Below are 21053 nucleotides of genomic sequence, written 5' to 3'. Positions count from 1 at the left end.
TTTTAACTTCTATTAGCTGCAATGTAGGTTTAAAAAGATAAAGTAGTCTGTAACTGAACTTGGAACAGAATGCCTTGAATGAGCTGTACCACCAAGATCATCATGAATGAAGCCTCATGGAAAGAATCCTAATATTGTCTAAAGTTGGAAAAAATGGCAATGATCTCCACTTAGTTTAAACTAGTATTTGGATTTCCTCTAGGTCAGGGTTTCCCAAACTTTTGTTACCCGTGGCCCAGTTATTTTTACACTTCTCCTTTGTGGCCCACTAAAATTCAGGGGTGGAGCCAGGAGACTTTGGGGGTGGAGCTGGAAGACAGGAATTATGTCATTTCCTGTGGTGTCACTTCCAGGTCAAGGGCTAAGTGATGTCACTTTCAGGGCACACTGAACCAAAACTCCACCAAAACCAAAACTCCACCTTTTCCTGTGATGTCACTTCCAGGGCACTCCCCCAAATCTGCCTCTTCTGACGTAACTTCGTGTTCAGAAAAATCTCTCTGAAACTCATGCTGAGCCAAAATGGGAGTGGAATGTGGGTGGTCTGCAACCTTCCCAGGGTCCTCTCTTTCCACCCTCACACTTGCATGCACCTATCTGTGTGTTCTTCTCCAGCTTGCAAGCACTCCTAATGCCCATGTTCAATTGCCTGCACTACATGCGGACCTCTTCCTCAACAGCACTGTCCAGTGTGTGCAGTTGGAAGTGCTGTTGCCATTGCCATCAGGAATGCCAGCGCTGTGTACTACCCACACTGGGACCTGGCAGCTGCTGTACCTCAAAATATGCTGACACATTTAGTAGGCCCTTCCTTCAGCTGCTACTACTGGAACTCTTCAGGCTACAACCAAGCTTGCTTGGTTTCAAGAAAATCTTTTAACAGCTATTTTTCATACTTTTCCTTGACTGAAACACTGGGAAATTGCTGTGAAATGTAGCAGAGAATTGTACTGCATTTAATGAATTCATTTCAAATTACATAAAGTTTATACAAGCTTTTCTGCAGTTATCCCAAAAAGGATATTTATGAGGGACTTGCAGCTTTTTACTGGCTGTGTTTCCCATGTCTTTAAAAGCAACCTGTTGTGCAGATATTTAGCCAATGAACTTCTTTCATCCTTTTTAATATCTACAGGAAGAGTTTAATTTTGTTGTCAGACAGCTGTTAAAAGCAGGACCAGTAAAATGGTGCCAAGTTCATAGTACCATCACTTCCAGTAAACGGTACTGGATATACAGCAGTAATTTCCAGTAATCTCTTTCTGCCCCACACCTCTCTCACTCACACAGAAATCTCCTAGAAAAGCCAGCTGGCTACAACTGGGAGTGCCAATTTTTCATTGACAGAGTTCCTATGTCTGCAACAACAGTATGATGAACAGAAAAGTTTCATCCAGTAAAAATGGAAGGAAAGAAAGAAAGGGAAAGAATGAAATGGAAGGAATAGAAAAGAAAAGAAAAGAAAAGAAAAGAAAAGAAAAGAAAAGAAAAGAAAGACATGGAAAGAAAGAACATAGGAGAAGCCATGTTGGATCAGGCCAGTAAATCATCCAGTCCAAAATTCTCTCATACAATGCCCCAAAAGCACCAGAATATCCACCACTGGGGCCAGGGCACTAGAAGCCCTCCCACTGTTGCTTCCCCCCACCCCCAACACCAAGAATACAGACAGAGCATCCCTTGAAGAGGGAAAAAGAAAGAAGGGGAAACAAAGGAGAAAAAAGCCTTACTCACCATCAGATTACCCCAGCCAGCAACACTTCTGCCCAGGGGTCATTTGGTAAAAAAAAAAAAAAAAAGCTACTGGAATGCCCACTCCCCACCCCTCCTGGATGAAAAAAACCACACACCCCTTCTTTGCTGCCCAGGCCTCCCTGAGAAATCTCCCCGAAAGAACATACTGCAAGGCACATGAAAGCTCTTACCTTGAAGAACACTTCATGGATCTAAAGTGCCAGTGGACATCAGCTTTTCTCTCAAACACTGGGAGAGGGGGAGAAGGAAGGAGAGGCAGCCCAGCTCCTATCTGCACAACACAGAGACAGAGGAAGGAAGCCAAACAGAGCTCAGGCTGAGGAAGCCCCAGTCTTCAAGGCTAGCTTTTCTCTGCACAACACAGCGATGAGGGAAGGAAAAAAGTCAAACGGAGCTCAGGCTTTGCAGCCTGTGTCATTCTTCAAGGCTAGCTTTTCTCTGCACAACAGAGAGATGGTGGAAGGAAGGAAGCAGAGCAGAGGTCATGCTTTGCTAGGGGCGGGGCTATCTTTGGCTTTTCTTGTGACCCGATAGTGAGGCTTCCGTCGCCTGGTACTGGGTCCCGACCCTGCAAATGGGAAACAGTGCTCTAGGTAGTTTTGTAAATAAATTTGGACTTCCCTCTGAAGACTCAGTGGTAGAGCATCTGCTTTGCCATGAAAGGTCCCAAGTCCTTTTAAATCTCCCATTTAAAAGAATTGGACAAGCAGGTGTTGTCAAAGACCTCTCTACCTGACACCACAAAGAGCTTTTGCCATTCCAAGTAGATAGTACTGGCCTTGATAGACCTGTGGTCTGACTCAGTATCAGGCATCTTCATGTGTTTGTGTACCTTTGTGTTCATTCTTACCAACTGCAAGTATTTTGCCTGCCTTCCCTATCTTCCACTACTGGAGCAAGCACAATTCCCTGGTTTGCTTTGCTTTGTTAATGCAACTGTATGTGTATGGGGGTGATTTTGTCTGATTCTCCCACCTTATTGCAGCCACCTTAATTTGGAAATTTGCTCAGGAGGGTCTGCTAGCCTTCTGCAGATACTTCTTAGTATGTGCTGTGGGCTTCTTGGGGAAGATGGGAAAAGTTAGTTGTGTCAGTTCTGGACATGCATCATAGTATGCAACCTGCTGGGGATCACATTTGTTGCAATTAGAATTTCACAAGATGTTAGCATTAAAGAATAATCAGTGTGAGTTGTGGATTGAATATGGTGGTGGGTTTGTTTAAAGCACTACCCAAGCAATCATTACAACAAAAAACTGTACATAATGTAGTTAGGTTAATGACAATTCATGGAGGTTCACAGACACATGCAAACACTCTGACACATGTCTTGCTTTGACAGGTTTTGGGGACTGTTATCTAGGTCTTTGTTTTATAACAGTAGAGAACAAACAACTATATAGTGCAGTTGACTGATAAATTGTTTTTCTACATTTGAGAGAATGCTAACTTGAGAGAATGCTAATTTGTAATAGACAGTATTTGTTGATGCTTCAGAGATGATGATTCTTGTTTTTTTTTTAATACAATTGTGTGTACACTACAGATACAAACACGTTCATTTTCTCAGAGCTAACAGTAAATTGTCAAAACCGAGATATGATTTTCTGTGAAAAAGATGCCCCAAATTTCTGTTTGAAACAAATCACATTTAACAAGCATCAACATCACTGCTGAATGAGCTTTGTTCATTTTACATCAACTTGCCAAATTCTGTTAAATGTCTTTTTTAATGCAGTATTTTGAATGTTAAAATATTGGAATGGAGTTGAACGTACTGTGCATGAAAGTATGATAGAGTGCATATTGAGAGGGAAAGGGCAGTGAAAATATGTGTTAATATAGCATAGGAATCTCTGCACATGTTTTACAGTTCATCTTCTCTAAAGTTATTGCAACTCAGAAATTATAAGATCTCTTGAGCACTCAATTGCTACAGCAGGCAGGCAGACAGACAGACAGAACATAAGAGAAGCCATGTTGGATCAGGCCAGTGACCCATCCATTCCAACACTCTGTCGCACAGTAGCAAACAAACAAACAAACCCAGGTGCCATCAGGAGGTCCATCAGTGGGACCAGCAAAAACATTGCAATGATAGATAGATAGACAGACAGACAGACTAGACAGACTAGATAGATATAAATATATGCTGTTGACGCTTCGGCCTTAACCTAGACAGATTATTCATAGTAAATACATGATAATATATAGCCTAATGCCCTTGGATGAGCTACATAGTAAAGAAAATGTATAAATGATAGACACTAATAAAGGTATATTTCAAATGTGTATCTTGACATAAGTTTATTTCTTGGTTTTTGCAAAACTCACAGAAAGTTTGAATTTAGTGTATTTACTTGCTGAAATACTTGTCCTGACAAACACCTGGGTTGTACAGAGAATTTTTAAACTAGTCCTCACAACCCTTGCTTTGATACTGTACTTACAAATGTCTAAAACATTTCCATAGTGTACAACAGCAGATATGCAGTATTCTTCCTTATAAATCTGAAATCAAGAGACAAATGAAGCATGTGCTTTATTGTAAGTAGAGATATTAAAAGCCAAACCACATGTGCAACTGAGGCTCTGTGTTTTGTTGTGTAACTGAGCTGCAAAAAGTAGCCATTGTAGGGCTCAATATGGATTAGGCAACACTTGCCAGGTTGGGAAACTCCTTGAGGCTTGGGGGGTGGAGCCTGGGGAGGACAGGGACCTGAGTGGGGTACAGTGCCACAGAGTCCACCTCCCAGATCATCAGTTTTCTCCAGAAAAATTGATCTCTGTAGTCTGGATGTGAGCTGTAATTCTGGAGGATCCCCAGGTCCCACCTGGAGGCTGGCATCCCTAGTTAGTGGAGGGAAAGTAACTCCCACCATATACCATTTCCTTAGTCAGAAATATCCAATCCTCTGCTGTTTTAAAGCCTTCTAAAACACAAGAACAATATGAGTGCTTGTTTCCCCCTTTCTGGCACTTAAAGAAGTCGTGTGTGTGTGTGTGTGTGTGTTTCACATTGAGTTAATGGTGTACTTGGGGGGGGGGAGTGGAATTTCCTCTTTCTCAACTCTGTGACCTCTTTTTATATCATCCCCCCACCTTCATGGCTGCCTTTCACAGCTTAAGATACATGTCTGGGGTTCCAAATGTGTATCCCCAAAATAGAGGAGGTTTGGCCCTTACAATAAGTAAAACCAAACCAAGAGTAGCTTTGGTTATCATGACAGAGAGCACTGCTTCTGCTGCTTCTGCATGATAGGAGTTTGCACATCTTGTCACATGAGACACACACATGCCCTCTTTGCATGTTTGGAAAAAGCAGAGAACTAACAAGCAAGTCACTTAGACCACTTTCTCTGCTTCTCAGTAATGTGTTCCAACAAGTCATGAAGCTGTGATTTTGTTGGTGTATGGGTCAATATTGGTGACTACAACCCAAAAGTGATTTCTTTTGACATCATTCATTGTTTAGGGATTTATCATGACAATTTTTGGGCTTGGTGCAAGTATACTTGAAATGCTGTTTATGACTGCCCAAGTGCTTGTGACAATTTCAGCCTTAAGCCTATGCACTTTAGTGATTTCAGAGTGTTGCTTCTGGCAAAATACTTATAAATTTGATTTTAAATGAATCCAGATTTACAGTGTTGATTAGTATAAACTATTTCACAAGATGAGAATTCCAGGAAATACATGCTTGTTTTTTGGATGCTACTCTGACCCATTTTATTAATAAAAGCCCACCCATATCTCTCCCTTTAAAAAAAAAAACCCTACCTTGGTGAAGGATATACTGGAGATCTGTGTCAGTCAAATATTGATTACTGCCATCAACAGCCATGTAAAAATGGAGGATCCTGTTATTCCAGTTTCAATGGATTCAGTTGCCAGTGTCCAGAAGGTAAGCAATAAAAGGTTTCAGTAATGATGCTCTTATTAAAAGGCTTGTGCATTCTATAATGGTTCTGCTTGTTTGCTGAACAGAGTCATATAGCTCCAAAGCATCTCTACTTCTTCATTTCATTTCAATTTTGTTTTTTTCATATTCAATACTAACTTAATGTATACCATATCTATGTTATACTATTTCCTGTGCTTTTGAGTGGTAACCTTAATAGAATGCAATTCTTATTGTTAATGCATTTAATTTATCCATTTATTTATATCCTACCTTTCTCACTGAGACTCAAGGTGGAATACAAAATATTTTAAAAATGCAATTAGACAGCATAAGATGTCTAGTTAACAATGCAGTAGGACAAAGATTACAGGATTAGAAAACAATGTATAATATGCATAATATACCATAAATGCAGAAAATGGATTACAAATTTAGAAGATAATGCATTAAAGGCAAGGTGATGCATATGATAAACATTGCAATAGTTTATAATCCTGTTGCCCCCCCAAGTCGGAATAAAGAGGCGGACACAATTATATTGGTGAAAATATGGGCCACTTTTATTGAATAACACTGCAAACGGCAAGGGCAACCGAACTGCGGCCAGATCAGGGCCAGGGGTCTCCTCAGACCGCTCCCCTGCCTTTTTCAGCGGGCGAGAGACCCTGCCCCCCGGCCGGAGCTATGTGCCACAGCTCCCGTCAGGCAGGCCCAGCAGGGAGGCTCGCACTGGGGGGCCCAAACACCAGATGCGAGTCTCAGCGAAAGGCACCCATCCAATCGAGTCTCCAGGACAGTCTGCATTTACATACCTCGGGCCACACCAAAGGTTGATCATGCCAGACCCCCAACTCCCCAAACGGGGGAGGCTAACCGGTCCTCCCCAGGCCGCATGGTGCCATAACCCCCGTAAAACCTGCCACAACTAAGGCCAAGTCTCTACTTAGGGCTTAGCACCCACCCAAAGGCACAACGCCAACACAAGCCCTTGCCGCAAATCCCTCAGGAAAAGCATATTACCCTTTTCCGAGAGATGTACCCCATCCCCTCTGTAGAGGTCAGGACATTCCTTAGAAATATCCAGATGGGGCAAATAGTGGCCCAACCACCCTCCAAAACCTTGCGAATCTCCTTATTCACTCTGTAAAGAGCCCTTACTAACCCAGCTGAACTCCAAGCACTGCGCCACACAAGCGCGGAATCATGGCCGACCAAACCATAATGGTACCAGACCATCTGTTCCTTAAGTACTTGAAATCTTCTACCTCCCAGGTGAACAAATTAATACCTGCGGAGGAGGACCCAAACACTCATAACATAACTAGGGGGGGGGGGCAGCCAGGCCACTGAAGACCCCTGCGCCCCCGCCATTCCACCATAACATATTTTATTTGCTGAGCCCCAGCTGAGCAGTTCTCCGAGCTTGTCTGTGCCCGCAGATGAGAACTCTGCTCCTTCGGCCAGGAACAACAGCATCTAAAAGGAAAAACAAACAAGTTAACAAACCCAGACTTAAACTACCCCCCCGCTCCTAATAAAACTACCAGCGGAGCAAAGGGCTGCGTTCGATATGGTCGACCATCGGCTGCTGACCCGCCGCCTCGCCGACGCAGGAATTCGGGGGCTAGCCTTACAGTGGCTCTCCTCCTTTCTTGAAGGTCGGGGACAAAGGGTGGCAATTGGGGGGGAGCTGTCTCAGAGGCACCCACTTCACTGTGGCGTGCCTCAGGGGGCAGTTCTCTCCCCGATGTTGTTCAACATCTTTATGCGCCCCCTTGCCCAGATCGTACGGAGGTATGGGCTGGGTTGTCATCAATATGCAGATGACACCCAGCTCTATCTACTGATGGACGGCCGGACTCGTGATGTCCCTATAAATTTGGACCGGGCATTACAAGCCGTGGCTGACTGGCTCAGACTGAGCAGGCTGAAGTTAAATCCGGCGAAGACTGAGGTCCTTTGCGTGGGCCGCGGCGAACTGGGAGAGGAGATTACCCTACCGGCTTTCGACGGTGCGTCACTGATACCAGTGCGCAAAGTCAAGAGCCTGGGAGTGCTACTGGAATCCTCTTTATCAATGGAGGCCCAGATAGCGGCCACTGCTAGATCCGCCTTCTTTCATCTCAAGAGGGCGAGGCAGTTGGCTCCCTTCTTGGAGCGCAGCGACCTAGCAACTGTGATCCACGCAACGGTCACTTCGAGACTAGACTACTGCAATGCCCTCTACATGGGGCTGCCCTTATACCGAACACGGAAACTTCAGGTAGTCCAGAATGTGGCGGCCTGGCTGCTAGAGGGACTACCATGGTGGGAACATGTGCGGCCTGGGCTGCGGGATCTGCATTGGCTGCCGGTTGTGTACCGTGTTCGCTATAAAGTGCTGGTTATCACCTTTAAAGCCCTATATGGCCGAGGACCTGCCTACCTAAGGGACCGCCTCTCCCCATATGTTCCCCAGAGAGCACTGAGATCTAGCTCTCAAAACCTTCTAACAATCCCTGGGCCAAGAGAAGCTAGATTGAAGGCTACTAGGGAGCAAGCCTTCTCAGTAATGGCCCCTCGATGGTGGAATCATCTTCCAGAGATGGTACGAGCCCTGCGGGACCTGAACCAATTCCGCAGGGCTTGCAAGACATTTCTTTTCCAGCTTGCTTTTGAGACAGAACCTGAGTAATTTGACGTGTAGCCATTTAGCCATCCGTGGATACTATGACTTACAGTATTTTAGCACCTATTTTATCTATTTTAAATAATTTATTGTGTAATTGATTATATTTAAAACTGTTTGCATTGTTTTACTTGAATCATGGAGTTCCATGTCTGTGAGCCGCCCTGAGCCCGCCTTTGGCGGGGGAGGGCGGGATACAAGAATAAATTTATTATTATTATTATTATAAAACTTCTGTAAGCCTGAGACCGCCACTGGCCAAGGCTGAATGGACAAAGTAGGATAACCCAGGGCAGCAGTCGTATATGCCGCGCTGATTCAAAGAAATGGATACAAAAACCTCACTACAAATAACCCCAAAGTTGATGTCATGCCAGAGCCAGAGGGCTACACACAAAATGGCAGAACAACAACCCTTCTCAACCTCAGAGCTACCTTACCCCCTGATCACTTAACATCCCTTCCTGAAACTAAAACTTTTAACAAATATAAACTGTTCCCCTTACGGGGGTACCTGCGAAGCCCTACCTCAAGAGGACCCACCTTCATCGGGCTGAGGCCTATCTCCAGATTGAGAAGGACCCCCCCCGATCCTTTCTGACCCTTGCGCGGCCGGACTCTCGTACAGTTATTGAAAGAGTGAGGGCCAGCGCATAGAGGGCATTCATGCTTGAACTGGCAAGCGGGGGCTCAGACGACTAGAGAGGCAACAAAAGTGGGGGCTCAGACGACTAGAGAGGCAATGGCGGCGTACTCGAGACGAAGTGACCCGAGCATCTTATAGAAAGAGTTTGAAGGCCTATGAGATGGCAATCAAATCCGCAAAGAGGGCATTCTTTGCGGCTAAGATTGCATCCGCAACTTCGCGCCCGGCACAATTATTTGACGTACTTAGAGGACTTACTACGCTGCCGCAAGGCAGGTTAAATTCTACTGAATTGGAAATAGGCTGTGAGGCTTTTGCGAAATTTTTTGCGGATAAAGTCGCATCACTCCGCCCCAACTCCCCTGCCAGTTTGGAGACAGTTAGCGAACCTGAGGCCCCGAGCCTGTCCTCGGATTATATACTGGATGGCTTTGACCCCCTCAGTCTGGAGGAAGTTGACAGGATTCTTGTATCTGCTCGCCCAACAACTTGTAAATTAGACCCATGCCCTTCCTGGCTTATTAAATCTTGCAAGGGGGACCTTAGATATCCCGTGCGGGATATCATAAATAGATCCCTAACGGAAGGGCACTTTCCAACGCCACTTAAAGAAGCTGTGGCCCGACCCCTCTTAAAAAAGCCATCTCTAGATCCGGCCCAATTGACACACTATCGGCCGGTTTCAAATTTGCCCTTTCTGGGTAAACTTATTGAGAGGGCAGTGGCGAAGCAGTTACAGACCTTCCTGGATAACACTTCCGTCCTCGACCCATTTCAGTCCGGCTTTCGCCCGGGACACGGGACGGAGACAGTGTTGGTTGCCTTAGTGGATGACCTTCAACAGCATCTGGATTGGGGTGGCTCGGCGGTGCTGATGTTGTTAGACCTGTCGGCGGCGTTCGACACGGTCGACCATCGGCTACTGACGTGCCGCCTCGCCGACGCAGGGATTCAGGGGTTGGCCTTACAGTGGCTTTCCTCTTTCCTGGAAGGTCGGGGACAAAGGGTCGCAATTGGGGGGGAGCTGTCTCGGAGGCGCTCACTTGATTGTGGTGTGCCCCAAGGGGCGGTTCTCTCCCCGATGTTATTTAACATCTACATGCGGCCTCTTGCCCAGATTGCCCGAAGGTATGGGTTGGGGTGTCACCAGTATGCTGATGACACCCAGCTCTATCTGCTGATGGATGGCCAACCTGTCTGCGCCCCGGAAAACCTTGACCAGGCACTACGGGCCGTGGCTGAGTGGCTCAGACTGAGTGGGCTGAAGTTAAATCCTACGAAGACAGAGGTCCTTTGCTTGGGCCGCCGCGGCCCGGGGAGGGGGATCCCCCTGCCGGCTTTTGATGGTGCGCCGCTTATGGCGGCGGACAGGGTCAGGAGCTTGGGGGTGCTATTGGAGCCTTCTTTAAAGATGGAGGCTCAGATAGCAGCCGCTGCCAAGTCCGCATTTTTTCATCTTAGACGGGCAAGGCAGCTGGCCCCCTTTCTGGAGCGCGACGACCTAGCAACAGTGATCCATGCTACGGTCACCTCAAGGTTGGACTACTGCAACGCCCTCTACATGGGGCTGCCCTTGTCTCGGACCCGGAAACTGCAGCTGGTGCAGAATGCCGCGGCCCGGCTGTTATTGGGTCTCCCAAAGTGGGAACACATTCAGCCGGGTCTTCGGACTCTGCACTGGCTTCCAGTGATATACCGAGTCCGGTACAAGGTGCTGGTTATTACCTTTAAAGCCCTATATGGCCTGGGACCTGCCTACCTGAAGGACCGTCTCTCCCCACATGTTCCCCAGAGAGCACTGAGGTCAGGAACACAAAATCTCCTCACTATCCCCGGGCCAAAAGAAGCCCGCCTGAAAGCCACCAGGGAAAGGGCTTTCTCCGTTATGGCCCCCGTATGGTGGAATCAGCTGCCGGAAGAGGTGAGGGCCCTGCGGGACTTAGCGCAGTTCCGCAGGGCCTGTAAGACGACCCTCTTCCGGCTAGCCTATACCTAGCCTACATTTAGCTAGGATAACAACCTGAGGAAACTGGCCAGCCATCTGTTCACAGGAAACTGAATTACTCTGTTTTAATGTTTTAACTGCTTAAATTATTTAATTGTTTTACATTTGAAATTTTTTCCTTTACGTTTGATTAATTGTTGGAAGCCGCCCTGAGCCATTCGTGGGAAGGGCGGGATATAAATCCCAAATAAATAAATAAATAAATAAGCTTTACGACTGCACGCCCCCTGGGCCCCAAACTCCCAGCAGAGCAAGCGATGCTGAGCCGCCTGCCCAGCAGCGCTGTGGGAGGATACTGACGCACTGGAAGGAGAAGAGGAATCCTTGGATACAAGGTGACCACTGTCGGATTGGTCCCCCAAATTGGGCCGAGCGGGTGACATCACCTGCAGCCACTACTGCTGGTGAATCCGATCCCAAGGGAGTGAAGGGTACAAAGCAGCCCTCATCCTGAACTCCTGGTCGTTTTGGATCCAGGCCGGGCCGCTGAACATCGTATACCCCTTGTATATGATGTCCATATATTGAATCAGTGCAGCGGCCTGCCAGGGCTGCGCACGCGCTATCACTCCCGCATATATGAAAAACCCCGGAAGCCAATTGGCCCAGGTCCTGTCAACCTTCCTTTTCTTCAGCTTCTCCTTCTCTTTATCATCCAACTCCTCCTTGTCCTTCTTTTCCAATTCCCTAAATAAGAGGGAGAATATGTCTACGTATTCTCCTTTTAGGATTTTTTCCCTCGTGGCCGGCAGCAAGTGATCCCCCAAGGGCAAGGCCACCTCACCAAAGGGCATAGCCCCAAAAGGGACCGTACCATAAGGAGATGGGAAACCCCATCCACTCGACAGCCCTGATGCTGCCCCCTGCTGCCCAGGCCCAGGCCAATTACCGAATGGACCAAACTGGCCCTGTGACCACATCCAGTTGCCCTGCTGCCCCAAGCCTAGAGATGAAGGAGCCCCAGCACTACCCGGTGTAGCCCCTACCCCATTAGGAGCCGCAGATCCCAAGGCCCCTCAGGGCCACACAGGCCCAGTGTGAGGCAGCGAATTATCCCCCGACTTGCCCTGAGGCAGAGCTGGCACCAACGCAGACCCGGCACCGAATACCCCAGACAACAGACCCGCTCCCACATCGGAGCCAACAAGCCTTACAGCTCCTCCAGTCGAAGATGCAGACGACCTGCCCTCCAAAATAGATAAACGGGTCAATATATCTGCTTGCAAAGCCCGCTTAGGGACCCGCCCCTTCTTAGGCATCTGAGAAGGTGGAAACCCCAATGCCTGCTCCAAGGCCTGCAGTCTCTGAAAAATGACTGCATTCTCCTCATCCTCCACCTCCTCACCTCCTCATCCGGCGACACGGGGGGGCGGAGGACGCTTTGGAGGTGGTCTAGGAGCCTTAGGAGCAGGCTTCTTCCCCTTAGATTTACCACCACCTTTACGCCCAGACATGCTCGCTGAAGAGCACAGCCCAAATCTCAATTAAAGAGAAAATAGGAACTGCTGCAACCCCACCAATCACTCTGATCCACAAAGGTGAGCCGCAAAAGGAAAACCCTACCAGAGCCTAAAAAGTCAGTATTGTCTTCTCAGACTGGCAGCGGCTCTCCCGGGTCTCAAGCTGAGGCTTTTCACACCTAATAGCCTGGGCCCTTTTTGGAGATGCCGGGGACTGAACCTGGGACCTTCTGCTTCCCAAGCAGATGCTCTACCACTGAAGGAAATCTGTGACCTAGCTCATGCTCACTCAGCTTAGCGGGAACACTGGTGGTCTCCCATCCAAGCTCTAACCATGGCCAACCCTGCTTAGCTTCCAAGCTCTGACAAGCTTGATCCTGCCTGGGCTAGTCAGGCTGCTACAATTTTCACACCATAAAAGGGGGGGGGAGGGAGGGCCTAATTCTTTAAAATGGCCGCTGCCCCACTTGTACTTAAAATGGCCACCACCTTCCTAGCCTAAAATGGCCACCAAGAAGAAGGGAGAAGAACCCCACCAAAAATGGCCGCCCAGACCCAGGCAAAAGGACAACCTCCCAGACACCACAAGATGGCCGCCTCTCCCACTAATCAGCAATCTGAATATCCCAAGGGTGAACCCTGCCACTGCAGGGGAGCCCACAACCCCCAAAAGCAGGACAAGAAGGGAGACAATGGCCACCCTTTATCAACAAGGCGACCACACCCAAAATCGCTCCAGCCCACTACCAATCAATATCTAAATATTCCCAATAATCCTCCTAATTGGGCAAGCACTGCACTCTGCTGGGCTGAAGCACGAGGCCAGCAGCCCTTATACCACCGAATGACTGTGAGACGCCGATCCCACGCCGCTCTCGCCGCTCTCAAGCCTCTCTCAAGCTGCATGCAGTCAAAAACGGCCTCACCCGACGCACTCAAGCACAATCCCCCTCAGGTGCCAGCAGGAGCTCAGACTCACGCTCCCTCTTGCTCCAAGCACCCGAAGAGGACTGCCAGGACAGAGGCGGAGGCTTCCAAACAAGCGCGGAAGCCCCGCCCCTCCCAGATGCGCCTAAAGCGTGCCTCGCAGTCCGCTCTCCCTCCGGGGGGGGGCAAAATCTCCCCGGCAGCCATGCCGCGATGCGGCGGGCTGCCGGAGGCTCCGTTCCCTTCCTATTCAGTTCTACTACAGTTGTAATCTCTTGACACTGCTGAGCATTTCTGCTTTATGCATTCTATGGGATTGTAGAAGTGTGGGCACATTCTTGATCTCTTTTGGCAGGCTGTTTCCCAAGGCAGGAGATACAACAGAGAATCTTCAGGTACAGGCAATTGCTGATCTTACCCATTTTCAGGGTGACACCTTCAGAAGGCTTTGTTCAGATGATTGAATCTATCATGTTAGAGCATAGTAAGTGGGTTGGTCTTGCGGCAATGTGGGGCCAAGGCCATTAAGAACTATGTAGATGATGACCATCAACATTAATCCAATCCAGTACCTGATCAGTAACCTCTGGAGTGGTTGCAGAATGGATGTGATTTGTATGTTCCACCTAGCTTTGATAGTAACCCAGTAAAAGCACACCAACTGGAGTTTCTGACCTAATTTTAAAAGAAGGCTCATGTAGAGTGCATTACAAGAGCCTTGAGATAATCATAGCATGAATCAACATAGCCAGATAGTCTTACTCCAAATGGGTGAGGGTAATTACACTCCCTTCCCCCCACCCCACTCCCCTTTCTTCACTATGCAGAGTATTCTCAGCAGCCTCTGAGATGATCAGACCAGGGCCAGATCTGGGGGGGTGCAGAGGGGGGTGCTTGCTCTGGGCGCCAACAGAGGGGGGTGCCAAATTGAGTATGGAGTTCATTGTATTCTATGGGACCATAAGATAGAATGGCCCATAAGGGGGCGCCATTTTTTAATTTTGCCCCCCTCCCCTCAAAAAACATGTAGATCCCATCCTGGATCAGACAGCAAAGCTTAGGGCAGGAGGAACTGCTAAAAGCCCCACTATCATTGCCTCTCCTCATCAGCCTTTGAGGAAAAATGTTGGTCATGCCAGTGTGTGGGATCCAAATAAGTGATTGGGAAGGGCAGAGAGAGAATGAAAGGTAGCATGACAGTGTGGGGAAGGGAGAAAGAGGGGGAGAGAAATAGGAGTGACAGTAGCATGTGGAGAGACAGAGAGAGAGAGACAACAGGCATGGAGAGATGGAGAAAAACAGAAAGTAAGGGGAGAGTAAGAAAGAGAAAAAAGCAGAATGAGAGAAAAAGTCCTCTTGAGCTGGTTCACCTTAGCAGCAGACTGATGAAAAAAAATACTTTGACATAGTGATATTGTTATTTTTTGTTTTATTCTCGCAGCATTGGGATACCCCAGCAGGCAGAATCCCTATATCAAGGGGGAAGCAGGAGTTAGACAGAATCCTTTATTCACTAAAGGTTCTCCTCCCCACTACTTATCACAGGACTGTGTTTTTTATAATATATTTTTATTTTAAGAAGAAAACAGTCATATAGAAGGGCACAGACATAATGTTATACCTCCTTTGCAAATAAGTGAAAATATTTCCATTGAAATTAGTGGGCGGCTTCAGATTCTATTTCCTCTATAAGAGTGCTGCCACAAAATAGGAGTCAATTGCACCTTTAAGACCAACTCAGTTTTATTCAGAACGTAAGCTTTCATGTGCTCTAGGCACACTTCATCAGATGAGGAATCCGGCACACTGAGCAGAGTCACACATAGCTGAATAGTGAAATTAATGGTAGGCAGTGGTTTTGTAAAATGGTACAAATATAAGATTCAATGACAGAATAGTAAAATTAACAAATTGAACAAACCTTTGATCTGAGTAGCATGAGCATGCGAAAGCAACAAAACAGTAGTATGTCAAAATGTGAGAATGTCTTTTAATGACTCTGTTGTTATAACCCTGGGCCGAAAGGAAGGAATTTCTATCTCAGAAGTTTTCCCATCCAACTAATTTACCTTTTAACATGCAACATACATATAATTTGTCATTAGGAGAAAAATACATTAAAATATGGTGGGAGATGGGTATAATGGGATAAACAACCAATGGGTAATGGGACAAACAACCAACATCCCTGTTTGAGTGTGTCAATACAGCTAAAAGAGAAATACATTGGATAGTGATGTTCTTGTCTACCTAATTTACTTAATTTACTTTTTAACATGTAAACATCATTCTAGTTTGCCATAGAAAAAAAGAATACAATAAAATATTCCAACTAATTCCTCAGCCAATCATAGCATACCATACATGGAATATAAGACTCAGCCAGGGCATGTAAATTTTATATGTCAAGCAAGGCATGTGGCATGGGCCCGATATAATTTTGTCCTCATGTCTAGATAATTTAAATCCCACAAGTAGTAATTTGGCAATTACACTGATAAAAAAGACACACTGCACAAACAGCAAAGGTTCACAATGACATGGGAAAGGCATATTGTTAACACTGGACTTCTCAGGTCCTTTTCAGATGCTCAGGACTCCAAATGCAAACACTTAGCTCTACTGCTTCAACTAGAGTTAAAGGAGAAATTACTAAGGTAAGTAAAGCCTAGTCCTCACAGTGGGGCTCCACCCTTTTCTCTGAACACTTCAAGAATATCCAGATACCAGTGGCTACAAGAGTGTCATCCATCTCCACTGAAATGGGGGAAACTATATAGTGTGTCCCCAACACAGAAGACACCAGATAGGGGGAGGGACTTTGCGCCACACCCCCCAGATGTAGCTAAGCTCCCACCACATACCAAGGAAGTGCAGCTAGCTACATACCAGGCACTCCATGTCATCATTGGTAATCTGGCCAAACCTTCATAACTCATTCTTCATTCCAAGGTCAGAGTCAGAATCCTTGAAGCAGAAGAAACTACCACTGGAGACAAGATTTCTGTGTCAATGGAATGGGTTAATATTGTTGAATGATCATAATAACCTCCAATAGATGACTTTTCAAATATAGACATCATGGGCAAATACCACTGGTGGGGTAGAGCAGATGGAATAGGAGGTATTTTGATTTATTGTGTGTGGGGGGGTGTTACATGGGGAATTGCTGAGACCCAGGCACATTTTTGTTACATTATTGCACCAAGGCAGGGTCAGCCTTAAAAGCACCTCAGCTATCTTCTTGGTTGGGCTTATACTGGGGGCAGGAAATGCAGTAACAGTGTGGTTTTTTTTTAACCACAATATACCATCATGGGTTCTGCATGTTAATTTGGACTTTGCCGCTTTGAAAGATTAAGGGAGGAACTCCCAAAAGGTCAGTTACTAGCTAAGATATTTTCAGTCACTTATTATCATATTCTGGTATGATAATAAACACAACGGAGTTGCTGCTATGACAAGAAGAATTTGATGACACAATTTGCAAGCCACTTGCGAGCAGCCATTGGAACATGGAAGAAGTGTGGGTTGATTAAGGGAATGAGCAAAACTAAGGCTATTTTCAAAGATTTCAGGTTTTCACAGCTGGTAACATCATTAGGGTTTGTAGAATCTTTCGGGCTCAAGTGCCGTGTTCTACTGGAGAAAGTTTTCCTTCCAGACGTTTCATTCTCAGCTGCAGAGAACATCCTCAGTGGCGTTGCAGCCAGAGCAGGCGCTCTGACCTTCTTGTGCACAGCAGCCAAGAAGGTCAGAGCGCCTGCTCCGGCTGCAACACCACTGAGGATGTTCTCCGCAGCTGAGAACAAAACGTCTGGAAGGAAAACTTTCTCCAGTAGAACACGGCACTTGAGCCCGAAAGATTCTACAAACCCTAATAAGGATATTTTGTTGCATGATTGGATCAGACTGTTACCCGAATGAGCCCAAAGGTTCATGAGCCATTTTCTCTTATTTAACTTATTGAGGCATAAGTGCATGTATCACCTGTGTTTTTCCTATTCCGTTCTCCTGTGAGTACATGGGAATGGATTGCACCTTTCATTGAGCCCTCAGGGGGCTGTTAAGTTCTTATTTATAGAGTAGTATTTCCATATTACTGGGAGTCCACCCAAACTCCACTATTGTGGCTAAAGATGTCCATGGCTGCCCTGCTGACTACTGTGTGCATTGACCTCTTCAGTATACACCACCATATTAATGTCTGTCTTCCTTCCTGCTTGTGAGTTGTGTTTCGTATTAAGTCGAGGGTACTGCAAGGGCTTGTTTGGTCATCTCTATAAATCAAGTAGAGACTTCTTGAAGTATTGTTAGTGTGCAATGTCCTGATGGATAAGTGGAAATTATCACAGATGCTGCTGGTGTCTATTGGTGGTGTTATAATGACTTTTGCTTCTTTGCCTATCTTGTTGCCTCTGCTGCAAGTGCCTGCAATCTCAAGTAATTTATGTAGGCATTGACCCTGTTGTAGCACAACACAGCAGGGTCATAGGATGACCTTGTCATCCTGACTTTCCCAAGTGCATGTCAAAGAATTTAACATGTATCAGACTGGAACACTCCATAATGCTGGGAAATAGGTACCTTTTGTACCTTGCTTCTGCCTGTAAATGCCAGATGTGTGTTGATTGCTTCTAAATTTATTGCAACTGGAAACTTTCAATAACATAGGGCTTGGATTAGTCACCATCAGTTAATTTAAGGATGGAGCTCACTGATAATATTTCTGTTCCCAGTCTGTTCTAGTTATTTTTTTACTTTATCTGTTCTAGTTATCTTTTACTATTTACATCAACTTGTACAGTTGGTGATGCTGTAGATGAAGACTTTCCTTGTAGCTAATCATTATTTCCCTGTGCATACCTGCTTAACAATTAAAGTGTGCTTGTAATAGCTTTGAAGTCTGGGCTTTTATTTCTCCTTGGAGTAAATTGTTATAATGAGTGACCCATTTAACAGCTATGCTGAGACCTATAAACTATGTCAGCAGTTTGGATCTTGTATTTCAGTAATTTCTTAAAAGCTGTTGCCCCCCATCCCGGTTATTTATTTATTTATTTATTTTCATTAGACTTTTATCCCGCCCTCTCCGCAAGTGGACTCAGGGCGGCTTACAACAGTCGTTTACACGATTAAAACAATAAGTCAATAAAATCTATAAAACATTAATATAATTAAAATTTAAAAACTATTCCACAGTGCTGTACCCTTACTATGTTGGTGGTTCTGCTTTTCAGATGGTTGGTCACCAGGAACTCTAGCTGATGTCAGGTGGCAGCTCTCTCTCAGTTTAAGCATCAAAGGCCTGTCAAAACAATTTGGTCTTACAGGCTCTGCGGAATGTAGGAAGGTCCCGCAGGGCCCTTATGGCCTCCAGGAGAGCATTCCATAACTCTGGTGCTGCCACCGAGAAGGCCCTGGCTCATGTCAAACGCAGCCTGGCCTCCTTTGGTCCAGGGGTGGACAGCAGATTTTTTTGTCCCTGAACGCAGTGCTCTCTGGGGGATATATGGGGAAAGGCGGTCCTGCAGATAAACAGGTCCCTGACCATAAAGGGCTTTAAAGGTCAATACCAACACCCTGAAGCAGATTTGGACACAATAGGTAGCCAATGCAGCTCTTTCAGCACTGGCTGAATGTGCTCCCATCGAGAGAGCCTCATTAACAGCTGTGCCGGAGCGTTCTGCACTAACTGTAGTTTCCGAGTCAGTATCAAGGGTAGCCCCATTTAGAGAGAATTACAGTGATCTATTCTTGAGGTGACAGTAGCATGGATCACCATTGCTATGTCATTGTGCTCCAGAAAAGGAGCCAGCTGCCGCATCTGCCGAAGATGAAAAAAGGCGGATCTAATAGTGGCTGCTACCTGGGCCTCCGTTGTAAGGGAGGACTCAAGGAGCACGCCCAAGCTCTTGACCTTAGGGGCCGGTATCAATGGCACCCCATCTAGAGCCAGCAGCTGGACCCCTCTATAAACTATGTCAGCAGTTTGGATCTTGTATTTTCAGTAATTTCTTAAAAGCTGTCGCCCCCCACCCCACCCCGGTTATAAAAATAGCAGCAGTACTCTCAGACAATCAGACATTGGGACGTAGCCAAACCTAAATTGACTTTCCAAAGAATTCTGTCCAAATTCTATTCTAGCCAAATAAATCTTTCTAAAAAAGAAAATTGGATAAGTATTTGAGCAGTAGGTATATGGAACAGTAAAGTATTTGGGGGGCAATTCAGTATTAATGTGAATGTGTCACCTATAGGTCTTTTGGGCATCCAGAGCTTGTTTCTGTGGCCTTAAGGCTAAATTGGCCAAATAGGTGTTACTGTTGGCAGGCAAATGCAGAAAGAGCTGCCTATCAATTCTGTTTCACAACAGGATACAGATATCCACTCAGAAATCTGAGGCTGAGGATCTTTGTGTTGTTGCAGTTAACCTCTGCAATGGAAACGTGGACTGGTAACATCTTTTGTTGTTAGTTTTTTCAGCAGTGCACCATTTAGGCTATTTCATAACATAAAACCAAAGCGTAAGATATTGTCAGCCTTAAAAATCATCTGACTTACCTAGCATTGGGTCAGGTAGGCTATGTCAGAGGCAGTTGAAGGCTTTTTAGAACAGCTCCTGGATCTCTTAACCTTAAATTCATTCTCAAGAATTTAAGACAGCCTGTCTGTCCTTTCAAAATATTTTCATGATTCCCCAGGAAACAGCATTTCTCTCAACCAGTCTTAGCCCTGTGACCGATCAGGTGAGTTGCCTTGGCAGTTACACATTCTTTCTTGGAAGGGAGGGAAATTTTAACATAGAAGTCTTCAATCTAAGCAGTAAAATGATGCTTAGTGGAAGATTTTTATGTCCTCTTGAAATAGTTCTACTGAAGTTGCAGAACTTGTGAATTCAGTTTTTTGATAAAACATGTCTGCAAAACTAGGCTCCTTTGAAAAGAAAGGCTTTTTGTGGACCGATTCATCCTACCTGTTGAATTTCTGCCAAGTCTGTTAAATTGGCAAGGAGCACTTTTTGTTGTGGACTGGAATTCATAAAAACTTTGCCAGACTCGTAGATAGTTAGGTTCTGTGCACATGTTTTTCTTTGCACCATTTAGGTTGATACTTTACTCCTAAGTAAAGTAGTTGTAAATCATTAAACACCCCAGTTTTTTGTAGTTTCACAGATTTTATTGTAATTTGGATTATTTACACATTTTTGGTTTTATTTCTTACTGTGTTTCTCACTTCAGATTGTCACCAATCTTAATAAAAATAAAAATGTAACCTGACAAGTCTTCATGATAAAGATAATGTTTTCAAGAATTCTTAAAACATATATACCCTGCCTTTCTTAAATTATGGTACAAAATTTCAGATTTCACTGCTCTGTTGTGGAAGCTTGCTGGGTGACCTTGGGCCAGTTACTCAATCATAGCCTAACTGACTTCACAGGGATGTTGTAAGGATAAAATGGAGAAGGGGAGAATGTTGGAATCCACTTTGGGTCTCCATTGAGGAGGCAAGTGGAGAAAAATTAAGTGAATAAATAATGCTAACAAGTATCAGAGTACAAAAGATTTCTAGAGTAAGAAAGAAAATCACAATGTATAGATCACAATAAAGTCAAATTTTATCCATTGAATTTAATAACCACTAATTTTCACTTACTTTTCTTTTTGTCAGTTATGACAATGATT

General features: G+C 45.5%; 1 protein-coding gene across 1 annotated transcript in view; it reads left to right on the top strand.

Moving 5' to 3' along the window:
• Nucleotides 1-21053, top strand: part of DNER (delta/notch like EGF repeat containing) — a 263614-nt gene that overhangs the window by 190650 nt on the left and 51911 nt on the right. Inside the window, exon 7 of the mRNA XM_060242264.1 lies at nucleotides 5546-5659. Within this exon, the coding sequence (XP_060098247.1) occupies nucleotides 5546-5659 (114 nt within the window). The remainder of the gene's footprint in view (nucleotides 1-5545; nucleotides 5660-21053) is intronic.

The sequence above is a fragment of the Heteronotia binoei genome, chromosome 6 (genome assembly GCF_032191835.1).
Source record: "Heteronotia binoei isolate CCM8104 ecotype False Entrance Well chromosome 6, APGP_CSIRO_Hbin_v1, whole genome shotgun sequence".
NCBI lineage: Eukaryota > Metazoa > Chordata > Lepidosauria > Squamata > Gekkonidae > Heteronotia > Heteronotia binoei.
This window is presented reverse-complemented; position numbering and strand designations above follow the sequence as displayed.